Here is a 23,979-nt window from a genome sequence, read left to right as displayed (position 1 = left end):
GGAATCAAATCACAGCCACTTTAATTTTTGCCAGCCAAGTTTCCGAAATATTTTTTAGGTTACTTTGTGTTGTAACAGATGACGAATCATATCTTCGCTGCTTGTGAGCCCATGTTTTTTGTATCATATACCGGTGGTTTGAATTGGAATAAGATGTGGTTTCCTGTTCAAGTACATAACTAAAGATACCTAGCTTACATTCCTCATTCCGGCTACATCTGTTATCTTATTTTTTTAGCTTTTCTGTAAAGCCAAACCTTATTAAAATCGATTTGTTATCTGTCTGTCTGTAACAACTGGTTTAACAATGTAATTTGATCTAGAACTTGAAGCGTGTTAATGCACTTCATTCAAAGCAGTAACGGTACACTAGGAGACAATGTGGCCAGCATTGCGCTCGCCCATGATTATTACCGTGATTTGACTCAGGTACTTATTCAGAGCTGAGTCGATGATACAAATCCCTCTGCCACCAGTGAGATTTGAGTCGCTACCTTTGTGTAAATTTACTGTCGCTAAGACATCATACCTCAAATATGTTCAACATATATGTATGGTGATATATGTACCTATATGAGTGCTACAGTAAAGTGAACTGTCTAAGATTAGGAGAGCCCAGAGCCCCCTTTTCTAGCTTTTTTGGTTATTTGAATGTCAGTTTCAATTTTTCGAGATATATGTTATATAAATGACTGTGTATGTGTGTAGGTCCTAAGCGTGAATTTTCAGCTGTGTACGAATAGAAAAACGTACATTGAAAATTTTTAATATAAGAAAACTACAAAGAGCGTCCAGCTTCTGGTTTCCCCATTGGTTTGCTTCCTAGTTTAGTTAGTTCTGGGAACAAATCATAAGGAAGAATAACTTTGCTCGGCCGTTTTTTTCGCAGCACACGGCTAAAACAAATTAATTGTAGCCAATATCGATTGTCTAGATTACAGCAGCTTATAGTACATAATATCGTTTTTTCTGCAAATACAAAGCATGATCTTCGAAACATGTGTAGCCAACTTTAGTATTAATCATGATATCTATGGCAACTATTGATCAGCGATAATCTTCTTTTTCTTCTTATTGTTGTCACAGAATATTCTTCCCATTTTTAATCACAATCCGATCTATAGAGCATTTTTCCATTGCTTTTGAATTAGTTACCCGCAAATGAAAAATTTCCTTGGTTTTTATTCATTTCTATGTTTTTCAATCGTGCGGAAACGGATAGTTGAGTCACTCTCAATGGTTATGCAAGCCAATTTTGCGTCTCAAAAGCGTTGCTTATGTTACATTATTTAGTAACCAATGCTATTAAAAACTACGAGAAACATTCGATTAGCCATCTTAACTCAGTAAAAAATAAGTTTTTGTTTGAAACTCTAATTACTGGCCTATGCTGACGATATAGAAATTAGCTGAATAATAACCAGATCTACAAACTGCCTTTATACGGATCGAGCAGGTGACGCAAGATCTTGCGCTGCACATTAGTGATTGCAAGACTGAGTAGTGTCATAGTCAACACCAAAAAACAAAGAAACTACAACTTTGAGATCGTTGATAATTTCTCTTAACTAGGGTTTTGAGAACAGACGGACCGATCAGTGTCGATATCCACGATCGATATAAAGTTGTATCCATCATGTAAAAATTGCGAGAGTGGTGTCTTGAATGGTGTGGTCATCTAATTTGCGCTAACGAAAACTGAACATCGAAGACGCTGGGAAATGACCAAAAGGCCAGCCTAAACAATGACGGCTTGATATACTAAGTGATGATTTGAGAGCCTCATGACTCCACCCGGACCAAGTCTATGACTAAGAAAAATTGCTCTTTCGATCCAGTCGTGCCGAGCCCGCTGCTAAATGGGACAAAGACTAAAAAAGAAGAAGACCAACTTCCACGTGAGACAACCATTTGCCAAAGCAGTACTAGCGCTTTTAATACGTCAAGTGATATTTAGTTACCAAGAACAACGGTACACAAATATACAAATTGTTCGTCATATTAGATTAAGTCAGATGCGAACAGTGCGGTTAAAAATCATCATCATCATACGATCACTCACAAATTCTTTCGCGATGCAATATATGGCGTCAAAATCATCACTTTTATGGCAACTTCTCCTTCACTGAGCAGCGCAATTGTAAATTCACTTTTGTTGTATCGCCTATTGTGTTTGAGCGGATTCTTATCGATCGTCAGTTCGTTACACTTGTGAGCTTTCAGTTCGTTACTCTCTCTTATTTTCGACAGTGCCTTAGTGCACATCAATATTTCTTGGCGCATTGTTCTATAATCTGTTGTCGCCGTCGAGGGTCTCAGCCCATTTCGGGCCTTGGCCTTCAGGATATCCTTCCTCCAACCATATTGATCCATCGATCGCGTCCTCCAATTTCAAAATCCCAGCAATGATGTGCTGTGTTCGTCAACAGAACCTGCCCAACGCTTTCGGGGTTTTCCTATAGATCTTCGTCTTTCTGTTCTTCCTTTGAAGGCCCTTTTAGGTATCCCTTTGCAATTTACGAAGTTTCAATAATCTGAAGACTTCAAGGTCTTCAAATTATTCGTTCAACTCATGGTTGAATTGGGCGTTTTATTTCGTCTACTTCATTTCCATCTTTCGTCAGTTATACACCTAAGTATGCACAGTTGCTCCAACGCCAGATTGACCAGCCCATCTCCTTACTTTATTCCGAAGTTTGCCCCAAACGTATCTGAACGTACCTGTCAGGATATTATTGACTCTGTTATGTAGGACATTGTCAGTCCGAAAATCTCCTTTGTGTTCACCATTCATCTTGCGGGCGTGCAAGTTAGTTCTTCACTCTATCATTTTAGTGAAGATTTTATAGAACGTACAGAGTAGTGAAATGCCTCTGTAATTTTCGCATGTCAACTTGTGAACTTTTTTTGTGGATAGGGCATACAACACTCGCTTTTCTGTGCAATTGGGAAATTATTTCAACTACTACTGGACGTTCATGCAAGCGATCTGTGTTGAATTTGGGAGGAATAGAGGTCTACGCCATTGCTTGTAAGCGCGAAGGACAAATGCAAGCAAATCCAGAATCTCAATGTCTTTTTATTGTGCAAATCCAGGAAATGCTGTTAAATCAACTGCTGATTTATAAGCGTAAGATACATTGAAATAATGGTGATTTGTTTTTCAATTTACCCTATGAGTCATCTAGCTGTTTTTCTGCCGCTTACAGGAAATCAACTTCAGCTATCGTCGTGTCCATAAAGAACACTTATTTCTTAAACGCCCTGTGCCTGGCCTCTAAATATTTTTATCTCACTCTCTTTAAAACTTATACGTCAGTTAATATTAACAAAAAATTAGCAGTAACCATCGGTTTCGAGACCAATGGCCTTTCAAATTTCTTTCTAAGAAATTGTAAATATGTACATGTATAAGATTTCCCTTACTATCATTTTTGACTAGAGCTTGTATAAAAGTTATTTTGGTCGTTAGCAATGGGGTCAACCCACAATAGTTTTTATTCTCCAGACTATCTGCGAGGCAAACTTATATTTCGAATTATATGCAGCTTGTCACTAACTTATACTCCAACAGGTTCTAGTGGAGAATCTTACAGGCAAAATTATGACGGCTGATGTCAGTACTGCTTTACGTTCGGCACGCAGTTTTATAGATACAATTGATAATTGGTAGAAAATATCATTTACAGTTATTTGTTATGAGCAAAGTATTGCGAATAGAAGTAAGGAGCGCCTCTGTTTCGTAAAAAAGAACATTATCTCCCGTAAACGGGTTTCTCTTTCCACAAGGCAATCTTACGCTCGACTGAAGTTATATTTGACATGGGATCTCATTCTCTGCTTTTCAAGTTCAAAGGAGACAATTTATTATCTGCCATAACGGTAGCTAGATGTAACTTGCTAAATTATTGTTTAAAATCTTTTCAAATCAGTGTGACAGAGAAATATTAGGCAAAGACGGCTTTACAGTTTCTTACCAGGGCAGAGGCAAATCGTCAGACGCTGCCTCACCTCTGCCCTGGGAATAGCTTGACCGAAGCGGTTCGCAGATGTTGAATGCTCTTTTATATAATTCGACATGTCTGCGAATTATATGGAGCGTAAATTCGCCCATACTTTGGGCCAAAGTTTGGCCAGAGCTGAACATATTTTGTTTAAGGATTGAAAAGTCCTAAGTCCGATGCACTTGATATTGGACCGGATCCAATGGGAAGCTACTCAATCCCCCTTTTTTTTGGTCCACGGACTTAGGACCCCTCAATCCTTAAACAAAAAGTGTGACAGAGATCCTCAACTTTTCGGCGGGTTTATTCTGCGTGTAATCTAATTTTATCAGTCAGCGACAGACTCTGAAACTGTCTTCCTCCACAGTGTCACACCAAAAATATAAACAACGACGGGAGTGGCAAAGGTGTTAGTTTACCATTTTTTCCCCCCGAACAATTCAGTTTTCAGAGTGCACTCGAACCAGCAACCTAAATTTCATAGTTCCCGCAGATTTTCTCCAAATGCCTCTAAGTTGAAAAAAACGACCAGGGTTTTGTCCAGGCCAGAGGCAACTCATCAGATGCTGCCTCACCTTTGCCCTGAGAGCAACGTGCCCGAAGTGGTTTAAGGGTCTTGCTTGGTCACTTATATTAATTCACAAACACGATATGGGTGTGAATATATCCACCTTAAAAACCGCATAGACGTCCAACTCTAAGTCGGCCGATAAAAGAATTACTTGTTTATTGTGTAACGTTGCTCCCAGAGATGAAACAGCGCCTGATGAGTTGCCCCCGCCTTGAACGATATCATAGTCGTCTGTTTTTTAAAACTTTGAGAGTTACCCCAAAATGAGTGGTCCGTTAACCAGAAAAGAGACAAAAAATTTCTCTCCAATTGGTCCGGTCCGCTATCAATTCCAAAAAAATAACTCTCTCTAGGTCTTCCCAAGTGGGCTTCCTCTGTCTAATCAACACGTCTACTGGTATCTAGTCCATACCCCGATGCCTTGAAACTTTCGAGTAAAAGGGGGGGTCACTTTCCATATGCTGCTCCTATATATTAGTATTGAAAGAACTTTGGCAAGAAACAATCTTAACTTGATGTTGGAATTGAACAGAAGAGCCATTTGGCACTCGGTAAGAGAACAAGCAGGTGTCAACGGCACAGTCAAGGTGCTTGAGTAATATGTACTTCATTGAAGCTTCCAGGTCTTCCAGATAAAAACAACAACGATAGCAAGAATGAATAAAGCCTTGTCGGAGTCCACTTTGGGGCTGAAGTACTATCGAAATTGTACCTCGACTCACGCGACATTTTTCACCCTCATATGTAACATTGACACCACCTATTAGTTTCTTCATAATGCCCCCCCTGAACAGAATACTCTCTTTGCCTTTTGATGCCTGCAAAAACTTTCTGGACGTCTTGTTGTGTCCGCATTTACTTACAGAGGCGGAAGGCTTCGATCCGCTAGGATTAACGCGGATCGCTTTTATGATCCAACTGTCGTTCATTAGTTAGAGGGCAATCCTGTCGGTGTGACGACAGATATCTGTACGCAAGGAATTGGAAGCTTTAAAGATCGCTGTATGTCATCGAATCTGAATCTCGAACAAATCGAATTCCTTTATGTGATGATCTTATTCACGCGGCAGTTATACGTGAACGTGTTGATTAGAAGCGAAAGTAGTGAATAGATTACACATTAAAAAAAAAGCGGCGATTCCATTGCTGGCTATAATATGCAACGAGATTTACAATCCTAAGACAGCCAACAAATTTCGCCATCCTACAGGTACATGAGGCAGAATAGGAGTATATGTTTCTCGGAAAGAAGGGACGAAAACGCATTATTCTTTTTGAAATAACAATACATAAAGAATTAACCGGTTTCTAATCGGATTTCCCATTATGAAGAGCTATCAAAGTACAACAGAACAGTTTCTTATGATGGAAAAGTATTCCTCAGAACTTTACTTTTAAATCGGAAACGTTTTCCATAAATTACTGGCTTTCTAGTTTTCATGGGATATTGATATTGCTGTGCATCATATGAAACGAATCCAATCATACCTTTTTTGAAAGCTTTGTAAAATCTTATTAAGATCGGTTCGCTGTCCGTCTATCGCATAATTTATTTCGTAAGTTGTCTCACGGTTGATGGAGTTGTTCGAACTATAATCACGTTGAGCCAAGAAGACTCCATACAGGAGGAGCAAATCGAATTTCTACACGGCACAGATTGTGATGGCGTATATGCGTTTTAGGTTCAAGGTAACTAACTGGCGCCTAAATGGTTTTCTTGTGTATGCTTTCCCATTCCATGCATCATATAAACGACACCAACACCATCAAAACAATGAAACAACAACAACAATAACTGTTCCCGCGTAATTGATTGAAGAAAGTCGAACATTTGCAATGATTCTCTTCGACCATAGAAATTTAAGCAATGCGCCGGAAGACGAATCTGCCCTCTTATGTGCAAAAAATACATATGCAAATAGTTTTTATTTTTAACATTAGTTGCATGTTTTTAAAGGTATTTAAGATCATTATAGAAGTACAAAATATAGTAGTAATATAAGTTATAATGTGGAGCACGATACTAAGAAACTTGGTTAAAATCCTAATAGGTTAGGTCAAAATTGCCTCTTTCTTTTTTTTCCATTCTTCTAATTACAAATACTTTTAGATCGTTTTTATTACTGACGATACTGAGTGTTCCTATAATTTCAAATCCAATCCATAAGTAACCCTTCCATCTTTGACAATTTCAACATTTTCTATTGTTATTTTGAATTTTGTATGATAATGGTATGATATATTCCATTCTTTCAGGAAATTTCATGAGGTTACAATTTGTCACCAAGATCCCAGATCCGAGAAACGGATTTAAAGCTACTATAGGTATTGCGAAATGTGGTGGTACATACACTGGATACTCTGGACAAGTAAAATCATTAAACTATCCGAATATTGGAGGATATCCTACAAACATTGTATGCGAATATAGGATTAAAGTCAATGAACTTTATCGCGTTAATTTAACATTCAACGACATAGACCTTCCCTACTCAGATAATTCAACGGAGAACGATCACCTAATCATTTACCCTGTGACAAATAATGAAGTGGACACCAATTACGAACTGGCGCGAGTATATGGTAATAGCAATTTATCTTCGGTGTCATATGATACAAATGAGATTATGATCAAGTTCGTCACATTCGGTGTTAACATTAAATACCGTGGATTTAAAATTACGTTCCGTTCTCTGTACGGCCGTTGTGGTGCATCATTCACCACTCAAAATGGAGAGATTACATTCCCTAGCCCATTAGAACGAAATCGGATTCGGATTAGTACATGCACGTGGAGAATAACGGTTCCAATTGAACGCCAAGTGAAAGTGGATATTATCCAGTTGGAAGCATCAAAGAATTTCACACTGCAGTTTTTCAATGATTTTAGGCCATTCTCTCTAATAACAACTGTTAATTGGAATCGTACTGAACCAATCTACTCAACTCACAATAAAATGTTCATCAGGCTTTACTCAGCAGTTGGAGTGCGATTAAAGCTGAAATATTCTTCCAATACTCCATCTCCATGTTCATTGGCTCATGATGAAGATAACGGCTTAATAACGTCGCTTCCTGAATCTATACGTTCTTACTATTGTGATTACTATTTCAAATCGAGTGGAAATGAAACGCTGGCCGTATGGACCACTTTGCGCAGTCCGAGCAGGACCATGGGGGCTTGTTTTAGGCGAGGTACAATACGGTTTTTGATGAACAACTGGTTAGGAATTCGAAACCTTTGTGGGAACTACACGAATGAGATTCAAAGTCTTCCCATCAAGGACATAATTATTCAAACACAACGAGACCTAAGGGAAAACGTTACATATTCAATGACTTATAAGCGCCACGCCTGCGGAGGAATAATTGAAAATTTATCGGAAGGTACAACTGTGGTGAAACCTAAATTTAACGAAGACTACGGTCAGCTTCTGTGTACTTGGCAATTGCGTACAATGACTGGAAAATTAAGAAATATTACTATAAACGCCAATTTTTCGGATAATTGCGATAAAGAGTATCTAAATGTATACAGGAGTCACTATGACCTTGCAGGTAACTACCGAAAACTCTGTAGGGGAGATCCCGTATTCAGTTACTCGTTCAGAAGGTCGGTTCTCGTCACATACTATGCGCAACAATATAAAACCAGTTCGAATTTTTCAATCGAAGTAGTACCACCGGAAACACCTTGTGGCGGAGACATAGTGATTTTGCCTTTCACTATAGATTTCAAAGCTCAAAATTACAAAAATAATATGGAGTGCATGTGGCAAATCAAAGCCTTAACCGGATTTCACGTAGAAGTGGAATTTATCAATCGCTTTTTCGTAGAGCAAAGTCAAAACTGTTCCAAAGACTACGTCGAAGTGTTAAGTATTAATTCAAATGGGAGGACATCTCTAGGGCGGTTTTGTGGACGCCAGCTGCCCGATAAAATAGTTTCTTACGAAAACCAGGTGCAAATCGTTTTTCGAACCGACAATTCAGTGACTGGTGATGGATTTTCTCTACGATCAAAAGCAGTTTGCGGAGGCACTTTCAATGTAACAGAGGAAGTTAAATCGATAACATCTCCAAATTACCCCAGGCATTATCCGTCGAGTTTAACGTGTAATTATACACTCGTTGCTCCTGTGAATAAAGTGATTCACATGACACTAAAATTAGTCGATTTAGAATATTCCCCGACATGCAATTCGGATAGTTTATCTGTATCCGAATTTGAAAGTGCAACAGGTATTTGGAGTTCACCAAAATTGTTTTGTCGACTTCGATCTCCAAAGGAGTTCCACGGATCACAAAAAATTAAGTTAGTATTCAAATCGGACAAATATATTGAAGGTGTCGGATTCGCGTTAGATTATAGATTGGAAGAATGCGGTGGTATAGTAAAGCAAAGTAAAACAATACAATTACCCTACAATGACGACAAGAAATATCCCAACAATTTAGACTGCTACTGGAATATAACCGCACCAGAAAATATGATTACTGTGATTTCCTTCAAATACTTCCAACTTGAAAGTTCATACGAATGTAGTAAAGATTTCTTTGAAATATATTCCACGGACAATTCACAAAAATCCGAATCGAAACGATTGTGCGGAAAACTACACGATCGAATTTCGTCAATTAAAAGTAATAAAACTAATACTACCATCCATGTGCTCACTGACGCCTACACGGGTGATCTAGGATTTGAGGCGACAATCAATTTCATAACTAATTGCGACGCTGAATACTTCCTCACTGAAAGCAATTCAACGACAATCAATCAAACTGGGTTTTCAAATAATCTAATTGACTGCAATGTAAATTTTAATGCGCCGGAAGGATATCAAATTCAACTCGAATTTTTAAATTTTGACTTGAAGCTTTGCACTAACTGCACCTGTAGCAATGTCGAAATACGCGATGGAAATCTGCATGGGGAGCTGCTAACGCGAAAATGTGGAAATATGCTCCCAGGCAAAGTGACTTCAACCCGAAATGAGTTATCCATAAGGACGTTTGTGAACTATAGACAAAATTATGTTGTAGTTGCACGAGTAACGGCTTTTAAATCAGTTTGTGGAGCTACGGAAATTACTTTAAATGCAGGATCCAATGAGGTAAGCAAAACTCAAATAACAATTTTAACTCTTTCCGAAATTCACTAAAAAATTGGACTAAGGCCAAGAACATTCCGGTTAGATTAAACTCAGGGATCGTTGTAGACAAGTGTGTCCCGTTCTTGATTAATAAAGATTGAAGACCAATTGTTGGTTAATTCTATGTATAAACGAAATGTTTCTAAACCAGACAAATTTTCTTATACTCAATATGTGTCTATATCTATATTTTGAGATTATTTATTATAAATAAAATTGAAGTCCTGAATCTACTTTCCGAATTGCATACATTGCATATGGCATTGACCGCCGGTTAGATTCGCTAACTCCTGCTAGGGCTTATTGAGATAGTTCAGTACTTAATATACTAACTGTTAGCTATCGTATACCTAAATTGTTATCAAAGTTTCGGTTGCTTTCATCCGTTGTCATTCCGTAGTAGTAAATTGCTATGCTTATCACCTACTCTCATTTTCCATCAACGAGTTTGTTACTTGGAGTTCCAGTCTCACGTGGTTTCAACCGCTGTGGCGTCTCATTGTCCATACTAACATAGATCTGGTTTGGCATGAAACGATAGCCTTTAACAATGCCTGACTCTCAGAGAGAATGTAAATTTCGGTACGTTCGCACCACCTCCATAGATTCCCCCAGCACACTATTCATAGCAAACATAACTGACATGTCGTATCTTGAACTCACTCCATGTATCTCAGTGCCATCTTCTGACTTATAATTATATCCATCTGTACACCATAGAATGTGATTCCTGAGATGGTTATTGCTCCAATGATTCCAGTCCTCCGTAACTATTATGGGGTCGACTTTGGAATCTAATCAATATAATGTCAATATAGTCTAGCCATACGTCTGCATCGCAGATCAATTTCTCCAGACCCAGGTTAAAGAGGATGCATGATAAGGGATCTCCTTGTCTTAAACCGTTGATGATGTTGATTGGTCTCGAGAGTGATCCTGCTGCTTTTATGTGGCCTCACACAATGGTCAGGATCAGCCTAATCAGTTTTATCAGTTTCGACGGGATACCGAATTCTCTCATCGCCGTGTACAGTTTTATCCTGGCTATGCTGCCCTAGGCGGCTTTAAAGTCGACGAAAAGATGGTGCAACCGATGTCCATATTCCAACAGTTTTTCCATCGCATGCCGCAGAAAGAAAATCTGATCTGTTGCTGATTTGCCTGGAGGGAAGACTCTTTGGTATGGGCTATCCGGCCTAGCAAGATAGAGGAGAATATCTTATAGATGGTACTCAGCAACGTGATACCTCTATAATTCCTGCACTGCGTGATATCCCCCTTTTTATGTATGGGACAGATAATACCTCGTTACCAGTCGTCAAGCATTGATTTGCTGTCCCACACCTTGAACATCAGTTGATGAACCCCTTGGTGTAGTAAATCACCTCCATATTTAACCATTTCAGCTGTAATCCCATCGGCTGCTGGCGACTTATGGGTTTTAAGCCAGTAGTTTGCGCAGACCGTTGCTTCTATGCTTCTTGGTGGCAGCATTTGTCCGCCATCTTCACTTGGCGGGACCTCCAAGTCGCCGATATTTTGATTTTTGAGCAGTTCATCAAAATACTCACCCAATCAATCAGATTTCCCTATTTGTTTCGGCAGGGTGAGCATCGAGGTGTACAAGGCTTGGTCCTGCTGACTTGTTGGTAAAACTTTCGCGGCTGGTGCGGTTGCTCCCTGTACTTTTCGAGTTCACAGACCTGTCCGAACAAATAAACAGATTCTACTTTTCCTTTTGTCAATGATTTTATTTTATTTTCTCGAATACGTATTTCGGCAGTCACTTGCTGCCTTTTTTTCAGTGGAATCTCCGAATCATTGAAAAAAGGAAAGTAGAATCTGTTTGTTTGTTCGGACATGAATTCTGTCAATGCAAATACGCCCGGCGCAACACGCAATACCATTCATGAGCCTGTTGATTCTCCCAGGCTTTCGCTTTCCGTCTCTGAAGTTGTTTCTCCGTTCGACGGAGTTCTTGGTAGGTCTCTGCGCGTTCTTTGACAATGCAATATTACTACTACGGTATGTAGCATTCTTCCTTTCCGTTGCTAGGTTACATTCATCATTAAACCAGCCATTCCGACTTTAATTGCGGCTAGGGCCAAATATGTTTGTGGCCGTATCAATGATAACGCTCTTCAAGTGGTCGTGAAGATCATTTGTTAATGCTCCATCTTCAGGACATCTGTTAGCTGTGGTTATTGCGGCACCCATTTCCCCCTTATAGGTGTTACAGAGGGCTGTGTTGTGAATGGCTTCAGTATTCACTCTGACCTGATTGTCAGAGGGGATTATTGTTGGTTTCATGTTCAAATACGTAATAAGGTCTGGGGTGCTAGGCGGCCATAAGTTCGGTATTATGTGTTCATGGAAATTTTCAGCCATCCAATCTGGTGTCGCTATCGCTTTGTGTGAAGGTACAAAGTCTTGTTGAAAGATGTATGGGCTGTCACCGCGAACACTATCAATCCAGGGTTTCACTACTGTCTCTAGAACCTCGATGTATGCAACAGTATTCACTCGAAGTCCTTGAGTGAAGAAGTGAGGTGGCATAACATGTCCTTTTGTTGCTCACAACACCCAAAACCATAACAGTAGCTGGAAACTTCGTGTGCATGGCAACAGGAACCTCTGTACGATCGTAACAGAGCCATCTGTCATTTCTGCGGATGGCCTTTTGGTCTTAGTCAAAGATTTTTTCATAAAAAAAACCATAACATCTTAGGCGCTTCAGAGTGTTTAATTTTGTTTAAAAGGCGTTTTGATCGGATAACTCGCTGTTCCCGTGTTTGCTTCGACATAGACTGTCGTCTGCGCAAAACGTGATTTGCACATATAACTACGATAACCTCATGTTTCTTCATATCTTGAGTTAAGTTGTAGTCCTCCATGTCTTATCTGAAAAAGACCAAAAAGAAAAATAATGGTTTCGGGAAATTATAGCGACATATATGCATGTTGTCTCTATCGTCCGGACCACGAATATAAGTAATATATAATAGTATATCTGACTAAACATATAAATGCCGGAGTTGTAAACAGAAATTTCAAATATCGCCTCTTTCTTTATTAAAAATGCAGAATAAAAGTAAGAAATTATTAACGAAAATATATAATCGGAGTCTGGCCCAGAATTACTGATATGTGAAATAATGTGTAAAAATTTCGGCGGCATCGATTGATTCAAAAGAATTTTAGTTGTGCTGCCCACTAGTTAGGCCTTGGGAGCTGAGGCTTAAGAATACACACAAAGTCTTCCCTACTTGCTGTTAGGGGCGACTAAAATTGATATAAATTTGTGGGCTAGCAACCTGCAAATTTTGAAAGCTTATTGCTACCGAAACGTCAACAACGCCTCGGATAGGGACTGACCTCACAACCTCTGGCTATCGAAAACGGATTACGATTCGTTTTTGAAATGTGGGCACGCTCCTCGGCAAAGGTCGCAAGGGCCCTCAAACTGCTCGCTTTCTTCATCTTGAGCAGCGCTAGTCAGGGAAGCGGAAGATGCCGCAGAACGCAATGATTTCAGAAGTATATACCGCATCACGAAAGAGCTTGCATATGGTCGCAAATCTTTCGAAGGACGTCAACGGTCGGCTTCTCATCCACGATGACGAGCAACTAAAGAGGTGGAAAGGACACCTCACCACGGTTCTTAACTTTATCACATTCGGTGAGGTTCCTTCTCTTGTGGATAAAATGGCTAATGACCGTAGTATGCGGATACGGACTGTTCCTCCAAGCAGAAAAGAAATCATTTCGGCCGTTAATGCACCCAAACGAAGTAAAACTGGTGAGCTTGATGGTCTGCACAGAAAGTCATTTATCGCTGGAACTCGTACCGAAATCTTGGGAATTCGAGATCTTTTCCAGATAGTGGAAGAAGGGGATGATTGTTAAAACTCCAGAATGCGCCCGTTTTGAACGTGACAATTGGAGGGTTATCTGCGTGCTCCTTGCCGTCGCAAAGGTAATAACTAAAATAACCCTGGGACGACAGTGGGTCGCTTCAAGGGCACTTGGTGCAGAAAAGTAAAGGAGGGGTGCGGGCGTTCGGGAAGTCATGAAGGACACTGAAGGGCATTTCAAGTAACCGCGAACGATGGCGCCTATGTGTGACAACCATATATACCACTAGTTGAAAAATGTGTTTTCGAGAAAAACCTGTTTATAGACACGTCAACATGGCGCGTGTCCTTCTATTTGTTGTAACTTTGTAAATATTTTAAATTTCGATCTAAAATTTACACAGTACACAGTACACACAACATATGCCGCTTTTAAAATATATATAAAAGAAAAGACTGACTTCAGAAAACCTTCACATCCGAAAAACCCCGTTAAGCATCTTATTTTGAAACGAACTCTGAACTCTTTCTAGGAAATCGAAGAAAGACTTTAGTTTGGCTTTTTCATCGCTTTCTGAAAAAATTACGATATAACCGTCCACTATTTGATTTTATATGCAATCGTTTCTTTTAAACTTCAGACATACCGATTAAAATCGCCAGAAATCAATGGATTCTATCCAGCGGACACTGTATGTTACTGGCACCTCAAAACATCGATTGGAACTATACATCTGCACTTTGATAAATTCGATTTGCAGGCTTCCAGTGGCGGTGAGAATGGTTGCAAAGATTTCCTGGAAATAAGAGATGTAAAGCTCTATTGAAAAATTCTGTTTTCATATTTATTACGTTTCATTTTATATTTTAGTCATATGCTGAGCGTACATTTACAGACAAATATCTGAGAGGACCAATCGGCTACTATGATGATTATGAGATTACTAAGCATTATAAATATTGTGGAAATTCAACACCATCCGACTATACTTCTATCTTCTCAACACTAACGATAAAATTCCAATCAGACAGTGAAATCCAACATACTGGCTTTGAAATTACAGCACATCATTCTTCAGGTATTTTTGAGCAATTTTTATAAATATAAATATAAATATTTTTCATTTTTTAGCTTGCTTGAGAAATTACACGAGCAGTGGTGGACGCATCAATCAGGAGGTCACAAAATGTGAAGTGTACATTTCAACTCCAGAAAATTACACGATAACTTTATATTTCCCCTTTTATTGGGATAGGGGCGAAGACTATATAAAGGTGAGTAAGCTCAGAGTAAGATTAAAATAATGATCCAACAAAGTAGGTAAATAAGTGAGCTAAAGTAAGGCAGACAGCTTATTAGGATGATACTCCGTAAACCCCGTTTGCAGAATTATGCACTTCAAATAGACTGTGCGAGAGTCTAATAATAATAAAGTATAAGAATGGAAAATCGTGACCTGTAATTGACAATATTATGAGAACTACTTTCTTGATTTCACTTTATCTTACCGTATTTCCGCTCAATATTGCTATTATAACAGCATAGCAACATCAGTAATGTACGCGAAGCTGTTGTGTGGCAGAAAATGGCGATTAGTTAAAATTTCTCGTAAGCAGAACTATCAAGTACTGCTTGCTGTTCAAATAAGTAAACCGGGCGCGGTTCTATGGTCAGCCACGTGCTTGTATGAACGATTCTGATACACACGATATTATGCCTATCCATGTATTGCACTGACATCATCATCTTACAAGCAGAAATCAAATGATCCAATGTTTCTAACGCCGAACCATATACTCTGTACTGGTCATTCTCCACTTCTGCCATTTCAATTTAAGCGCCATCCTAGGCCGCGAACATAATTCTCTCCTACTCTAAAAGTAAGCAAATTCCAACTTCCTTATAATCAGTAAATCTTTATTAGTGACGAAATACGTGTTTCGGCAGCAGCTTCCCAGCTTCTTCAGTTGAATCCCTCCGTCTGAGCAAAGGGATTTGTTCAACAAATGGAGACGACGAACCACTGTTAGAGACAATTCAGGTGTTTATCGTGTATTGTCTTCGACTTCCATTCATCGTTCTTGGTCCAAATGACTATGTCAGTGAAGAAACGACGAACGCATTTGATGTGTTTATTTTATTCTTCCCCGAGAAATGCGATTTCAGTACCAGCTTTAGATGTCGCAGGGATTTGGACAGTGAAGCACCCATCAAAGCACCAAGTCAAGCATTGATTCCTTCCAGAAGTTCTGGGTATTTATGAAGTCTGTATAATAGCGTTTAGCGGTAAATTGCAATTATTGCTTTTCCATCTATATTTCGCCACCGGGATGCCACGGATGATCGGTTAATATCATCTTGATTGTGTATGCACTATTATGGGAGCTGGTTGTTAATGGTACACCCAGGAGACACAACCTTCAAAGGCAACTCTTCTAACTTTCAACTAATACAGAGTTGTACAAGTTAGTGCAGCAAAGCGAAGCCTTAGAGAAGCATCTCTCACACAGTGACCAATCGCACGCTTATTTTGCTAAGTCCAGAGAGGAGGTGAACATGCAATGCATATCAGGAAAACCTCAATTTCAGCCATCAGTGCATTCCTGTTTCGGACTGCAAGGGCATTTCAACGTGGCTTACACAGTAACTCCAAAAATTGCCACAAATTTGACACTACTACTGGTAGTTCCGAGGAAACCGACGATTCTGAGCCATCTGCACATCAAATTGCAAACACCGGAGCCACCGTAAGGTTTTGGAGTTTGCGTGAAGAGTATTTAACGACCGTCGGTACAAATGGGAGAGATTATTTATCGAAATCAACGCAGCCAACGAGACTATCCACTGATAGATTATAAATAATAGATTTCGGTTTTTATATATTTTTATTTTCATTAGAGAATATTTTGTTTGACTTTGTCGCTAAAAATCTTCATATTCTATTCTTCCACAGCTATTCGATCTGAACACGAATCAAAGGATAAATAGTTCATTGACAAGTCCGGTTTACACGGACACAAATAAAATTCGAATGTCGATCGATAGCTCAATATCAATATTTATTGACGTCACGTACTGGAGTACAAATGCTGGACTGGGCTGTGGCGGAGATTTTTATGGCACACATGGAACTTTATCAAGTCCTTTATATCCATCTAGTCCACGAAATGCGACAACGTGCCGATGGAATATACAATCAGCCCAAAATTCGAAAATTGTCCTATATTTCTCTGGTGAATGACTTTCAATGAAAAATGGTGGTTTTGCTTTATATAATTGCATATCTGTTGCAGTTTTCGATATGGGAGCCAAAGTCAATTGCAGGACAGATTATGTACAGCTGATTGAAGACAACTCTCAAGGAGAAGAAACGGTGAAGAGACAATTTTGTGGAGGAGTTAGTATTTGTGATACAGTTGATTTATATCAATGAATTATTTTTCACCATTTTTAGGATAATCCCAATCAATATATCAGCGAATCAAATCGGCTGTCCATTATTTTTAAGCAATCAGTGCACTTTGATGGCTTAGGATTTTATGGGAGCTTTGAAGCAAGGAGAAGAGGATAAGAGCAAATTACAGATGAAATCATTGTAAGCATCGTTTAGGAACTATAAAATCAATACTTGATTGTATGCATTAAAATAAAAGTATTAATAAACAAATCTTAATCAGTTTAATTCTTGTGATTGATTGAGTGAACTAATGATTACGAGTCGCCTGAATGATGGGATGGTGAAAAACATTTTTTAAAGGTTGCGCTGATCATAGTGTTGGATTAATAAACTTGAACTTACCCAGTCCCATAGGCGTACCCTACACGATCAGTATTTCATCAGTTTGATGGTAATCAATCTATCGAGAATTGACTGATGAAAAACTGATGGACTGATGTGTAACTCTACACAATCAGTCCAAACTGACGTCAGTCATCGTCTACAACTGGACCCGAGTGTTTCAAAAAGAAGATAATAATTCAAAGTTTTGAAAACAGAACGCAAGTGTTTGGTAGATCTTTAATTGAAATATTGACTTTAATTAGTCAAAGGAAGTGTTATGTGGTGCAGGACGCCTGCTGAACCAACACCAACAGCTCTACCACCAAACCCTATCTCCACCTCCACGTGGTGACCGCTGGGAGCTCTTTTTTAACGAAAAGCTGCAGACAGACTGGAGAAGGATGAAGGCACGTCTCCCGCGCCTAAAAACGGAACAAATTGTACCAACTGGTCCTCTACGTTGGGGGTTGGGTAGGGCTGACAACACTACACGGAATAACGATTTGCGCATTTTCTCATGGGACGTGCGCTCCCTGTACAGAGATGGAGCTGCCAAGCAGGTAGCCGATACCCTGCCCCAATATAGGCTGATGTATGATAACAGCATTGCAGGGGATGCGTTGGACAGGGACCGGTTTCCTGGAAAGCAGCCACTACACCATATATTATAGTCACCATCCAGTAAACCATGTGCTCGGAGTAGGTTTCTTAGTCAACCAAAAAATAAAACCTGCTGTTAACCGCTTTGAAAACATAAGCGAATAGCAATGCACTCTGCGCTTGCGAGGCAAGTTTAGAAATATAAGCCTCATTAACGTTCACGCCAATACAGAGGTGACTGCAGGGTCGGAGAAGGATACCTTCTACGAGGCAGTAGAACGAACCCCCGAAGCCTGTCCCAGATATGATATCAAAAGAGATTTTAACAGCCAAGTAGGGACCAGGGGGCCAGGTTGACTGCCATAGCTTACACCAAAATACGAATGATAACGGACTGCGGATCATTAAATTAGCAGTGTCACACGAAATGGTTGTGGGAAGTACATGGTTTGCGCGGAAAGCGGTCCACAAACATACATGGGCCTCTCCAGATGGGACCATCTTCAACCAAATTGACCAGGTATTGATCGAACGCCGCCACCCCTAAGGCTTGATGAACGTCAGAATATATAGGGGGCCAATATAGACTCGGATCGATATCTCGTTGGCATGGTGCTCCGAGCTCGAATTATTATATAACACCACTCATAATCCTCTCTGACAATCAGGTGAGAGTTAATACTGAAGCCATTCACAACACAGCCTCCATAACACCTATAAGGGGGAAATGGATGCCGCAAAACCGCAGTCAACAGAGATCCTGGAGGTGAAGCATCAACAAATCTTCACAATCACCTGAAGAACGTTATCATAAATACGGCCACAAACATACTTGGCTCCAGCCGCAAAAAGGGTCGGAATGGCTAGTTTGACGACGAATGTAACCTAGCAACGGAACGGAAGAATGCTACATACCGTAGTAGTAATATTGCATTGTCAAAGAACGCGGGCACGCGCAGAGACTTATCACGAACTCCGTCGAGCGGAGAAGCTACTTCACAGACGAAAAAAGGAAGCCTGGGAGAACCAACAGGTCTGTGAACTAGAAAGGTACAGGGAGCAACCGCACCAGGCGCGGAAGTTTACCAACAAGTCAGCAGGATGAAGCCTTACACACCTCTATGCTCATCATTCCGAGGCAAAGAGGGAAATCTGATTTCTGGCAGAATAGGCATATTGGAGCGATGGGGTTGAGTACTTTGATGAAATACTGAACAACCAGAACATCGGCGAGTTGGAGGTCTCGCCAGCTGAAGACGACGGACAAATACTGCCACCACCAAGTATTTTTTTTTTTTTGGAGTAGGGTAGGTGAATGCGTTTACGCACAGAGTGTTGGACTCCCGCAATAGCACGCTGGCGGACTACCAACTAAACACCTCCCTGTCATCAGACAACTAGCCTGGAACCGTTTGACACATTACTTCGGGCTAGCTCAACCGCTCTCCCGGCTTTGAGAGCCTTCAAGTCAGGGAATTCCTTTCACCAACGGGAGGGGAGGGGAGAAAGGGAGTTGTTAGTTCAGGGAACCCCTTACCGTCCGATCCCTCTGCCGGTCGAGTTCAATCTTCTTCGTAGTAAGAAGAGCCCGAACATAATGCGCAATACGATTCCAGCTGCCAGCGCTCTTCAGCATCTCTCTGACAATGTTGTCTGGAGAGAGCTCCCCTGTGTCTGGATAAAGCTGCTGGCGGAGGCCGTCCCACCTCTCGCAAGAGAAAAAGGTGTGTTCAGCGTCATCCGCCACTCTATTGCAGAACACACAATCAGGAGATCGTGCCTTCCCAACCCTGTGCAGGTAAGACTGAAAACCTCCATGCCCACTTAGAAGTTGGACAAGGAAGTAATCAATCTCACCGTGCTTTCTGTTCAACCATGGGTCTAATTTGTCGATGAGCCGCGCAGCCACTTGCCCCTTGGCTCATTTTGCCAAGAAAGTTGCCACTCGTTAAGGGTGCGTTGCCGTTCTTCACGGGTAACCACTTCTCTTAAGTTTTCGCCCTTACGGCTATAGATAGCTTTGCGCTCCTTCGCAAGGAGGGCAAAGGGGATCACTCACGGTGCGATAAGCAGACGCCACTCGCAAAACTCCCCGCCTCTGCACTTGAGCGAGGCGTTTACGATGCACCTCCTTGTCAAGGGCATCAGCCCATACCTCCGCACCATAGAGAAGGACGGACTGCGTTGCTCCCATGAGGAGACGTCTCCTAATTGTTATAGGGCCGCCCACATTCGCCATTAGCCGACTCAAGGCCGCGACTCCTGCTGCAGCCCTGTCCACGGCTGCTTTGATTTGCTCGCAGAAGCTCATCTTCGAGTCGAGCATTAAACCAAGGTATTTAATGGCTGGTTTTGACTCTATAGTCAATTCACCGATCGATATGGGACGCAAGGTCGGGATTCTCCTTCTGGTCAGGATGACTACTTCGGTTTTCGTGAGCAGTCATCCATCCGCTTACCCGTCGCATCAATATGCCAAGTCTGCTTTGCGCCTGTTCAACAGTGCGTCCGGCAACTAGTGCTGCAACGTCGTCTGCATAACCGACCAGGCGCGACTTTTCGGGCATATCGAGTCTCAGCAGACTATCGTAGGAAGCGTTCCAGAGGTCCGGCCCTAGGATGGATCCCTGCGCTACTCCCGACGTGATTTCCATCCTCCTCTGGCCCTCTAGTGTCTCATAGAACAGGGAGCGGTCTTTCAGATAATCCCTCAATATCCGCAAGAGATAGCTTGGCACGTGAAAGGAGTTCTCTAGTGTGCCTAGCATATCTGTCCATCTTACGGAGTTGAAGGCATTTCTGACATCAAGCGTTATGAGGAGCACTATCCGTCGAGATCGGCGGCTGTCTGGCCACTTTCCAGCGACAAGGAAAAATGGCCTTCTTCAAGCACGCGTTGAACGCTTCGAACAGCTATTCTGGCCGTTGGCGGAACACCAGTTTGTAAACTTCCGCCGGGATGCCATCAGGACCTGGCGCCTTCCTGTTTTTCATAGTGAGAACCGCTTCTTCGAGTTCTCCCATTGTGAAAAGGGGGCAATCCACGACGCTTTCCGCGCTATTTACATCAACCCGTGCAGGGTGTCTGGGGAACAATGCCCGCACAATGCGGTCCATCTGGTCGGTGCTCAATATGCGGGGCTTCCGCAGAGCCCCGATTTTCCGAGTGACAAGCTTATAGCCAAGTCCCCACGGGTCATCATTCACCTCATTAACAAGATTTTGCCAGCCGCGAGCTTTGCTTTTATTTATAGCGCTGCGGAGTCTCCTTTTTGCTGATCTATATTGTGCCTTTATGGCACATGCCTCCGCCGTTGGCGTACAAACGTTGTGCCAAACGGCGGAGCTTATGACACTCTTTCCGTAGGTCGGCAATTTCCGCCGTCCACCAGTACATAGAAGGCTTGTCGCGCCTGGGGCCTCTCCGCGGCATGGAAGCCTCACACGCCGTCGTTATCAGATTCATCACTGAATTTACGACGGTGTCAGCTGCGACACCACCACCCCCCGAAGTGCCCCCCAGCGCGGCTCTACCTGCTCCAAGAGCTTCGACGAACCTTCGCGACATTCCACACGCAGGGGGAACGTCGTGTTGGTGCTCGCCGGCAAGTAGCGTCAAACACTCCGAACGCAATGCCAGAGATTCCGACGCAATAGTGATGTCAGGAATACTTCCTTCACAACCTGGGCGCCGAAACGTTGGCGTGGATGCGGTGTTTAAAATTACGAGCCCGGTTTTCGCCACCATTTCCAGAATCCGTTTCCCTCTGGAGTCTGATTGAGGCATGCCCCATTCAGGAGCCCTGGCATTAAAATCACCGCCAACCAGGATTCGTTCCTCCGTGCTCGAAACGGCGTTCTCCAGAGCATCAAACCGGCGCCAAAAGTCCGGAATCGACTCATTCGGCGTCAGGTAAACGCTAAAAAACGTTATCCCTAAACACCGAATCCAGACAAATTCGTCCCCCCGGCCTTCGGCAATAACACGAAGTCGAATGTCGTCCCGAACCCAGATGGCAGCGGTGCCGGATAAGTCGAGATACCATGAGGACGGGTCCTTGTTTCGGTATTGCTCGCTAATCAGCATTAGATCAGCATTTACTTCCGCAGCGAACTGTGCTAGCAACTGGTGAGCGGTTGCACTCTGGTGCATGTTAATTTGCAAAATCCCGATCATGGCGTTCGCACCCTAGCCCTCTCCAATTCCGCCCTGAATATCGGACACCGTCCCGAGCCCGCAGTCTGTGCGACGCTTTCGCCAGACGCGCCACAATCCCTGCAGAGAACACAACTCTCGCTTTCCTTGCAAGTCTTCGCTTGATGACCCGCTTGGCCGCATCTCCGGCATGCTGTCCTCCTGTCCGGACCCTTGCAAGCTGCTGACGTGTGTCCATAGTCTAGACACCTGTAGTACTTGGTGGAGACTATCCGCATTCGTACCCTGCATACTACCCATCCGATTTTGATTCTCCCGCTGTTAAGGAGTTTCCTCGCATATTGCTCGGGGACTTCCACCACGGCGAGCTTTTGGCCTCGAGCATTTACAGAGGTAATACCTACCCGGGCATTGGTCACCTCTGGACATTCACGCTTTAGCGCCTCCTCTACTTCGGCCTTTTCTGTGAGGCAGTCAAGATCCCGTATTTCTAGAGAGCACATGGGTTCTAGGCTGGAAACAAGAGCCTTCTCCCCCAATAGCCCCTTGACCGCTTCGCAGAACGTGCTCTTGTTGGTCGTCTTTGCGCCCAGTTCGAAGAGAACTCCACCACTCCTCGTTTTCCGTATCGAAGACACCTCTGCTCCGTTCTCCTCGGGTTTCATCCTGTAGCGAATTTCACTAAGGACTTCCGCAAATGTCTTGCCTTCCGTCGGCTTAATGAGCAGAGCCGACGGTCTAGTCCTTCTTCGTTTCCTCGTTTTTTCCGCTACTGGCTTTGGGTTGGCAGCCTCCTTGTTTTTGGACAGACGTGTCTCTGGCGACGGAGTCCGTTGTTTCTTTTTATCTTTTTTTGCCTTCTTTTTTTGGGCCTTGGAGACTACCGCGATAAAGTCTCCTTCAGGCACGTCGTCCTCTTTCCGCTTTTTCCCCAGTTCACTTTGCAGAGGACTATCTGCGGTCCGTTTGACGCAAGCAGCATTCTCAGCGGGGAGTGCGACTGTTTCTGCTCTACAATCGTCTTCCGCTGCTCTCCACGTTCGTCTATAAAAGGAAATGCGGTCCAGTAGTTCCTCCAGTTCCATCAGCCCATTTTTGACGCTTTTGCTGACGTTCCTCTGAAGGAACGTTGCCGACCGCATACGTTTCACCACTGCTGCGCACTTTCTGATGAGCCTTTCCTCTTCGGCTCTAGCGACGGCCGAATGCACTTCCACTCGATTTGTGTCCTAATCCATCTGCTCAGGACTAGCGTTTCTCACTGAGCTTACTTCCAAAACAGGGGCACTGCAAGGTAATGGAGTTGCCATCTCCGCACGGTCAGTCGCGCCACTTGATGAGGCTTCTTCTTTATTTGGGCGCCCCGGTGTCTCATCGGGTATATCAGCCCTCGTTGCCTCTTTCAGTGATCGCTGCGGTGAACGACGCATTTTTGTGCTCCGCCCAAACGCACCCAGCTCTTCCTCCTTGTCTGTTGTTTCGTCGTTTTTTTTTTATAATTTTCTGAATATTCTTCATGAAAAAGGTACCAGCGCATCGTGTGCAAGGGAGCGGGCCGCAATAGTCAAGAACGGGTATACCCTCGGGGACACAGCCCCTACCCCAGTTCCCTGAGGCCTGACCTACGCTTAGCTGATCCCTGAATTCACGGACGGATCAGCGCTCGCTCGGGGCAACGCGGTCTACTAACACCGGTTCAATGCACATTTCCCGACCAGGGTCCCAAAGGGGCTGGCTCCTGATACACGTCGCAATTACCACCTTGGCAGAGCTACGCTCACATCACCCCGTCGACGCCGACAAAGAGTTGTCGACGGTTCCGGAGACTCCCAGTGTGCCCCGACGTGTACCGGTCA

The 23,979-nt window shown here is 42.5% G+C and overlaps 1 protein-coding gene across 1 annotated transcript in view; it reads left to right on the top strand.

The window, feature by feature from the left end:
• Window positions 1-17,268, top strand: part of LOC119649348 (cubilin homolog) — a 62,015-nt gene extending 44,747 nt beyond the window's left edge. The window contains exons 22-28 of the mRNA XM_038051456.1: window positions 6,832-9,692; window positions 14,227-14,397; window positions 14,457-14,664; window positions 14,718-14,860; window positions 16,540-16,819; window positions 16,880-16,983; window positions 17,041-17,268. Of these exons, the coding sequence (XP_037907384.1) occupies window positions 6,832-9,692; window positions 14,227-14,397; window positions 14,457-14,664; window positions 14,718-14,860; window positions 16,540-16,819; window positions 16,880-16,983; window positions 17,041-17,157 (3,884 nt within the window). The 3' untranslated portion in view covers window positions 17,158-17,268. The remainder of the gene's footprint in view (window positions 1-6,831; window positions 9,693-14,226; window positions 14,398-14,456; window positions 14,665-14,717; window positions 14,861-16,539; window positions 16,820-16,879; window positions 16,984-17,040) is intronic.
• The last annotated feature ends 6,711 nt before the right edge of the window (window positions 17,269-23,979 follow it).

The sequence above is a fragment of the Hermetia illucens genome, chromosome 2 (assembly GCF_905115235.1).
Source record: "Hermetia illucens chromosome 2, iHerIll2.2.curated.20191125, whole genome shotgun sequence".
Classification (NCBI taxonomy): domain Eukaryota; kingdom Metazoa; phylum Arthropoda; class Insecta; order Diptera; family Stratiomyidae; genus Hermetia; species Hermetia illucens.
Note: the sequence above shows the minus strand (reverse complement) of the source record. Positions and strands in the feature narration are given on the sequence as shown.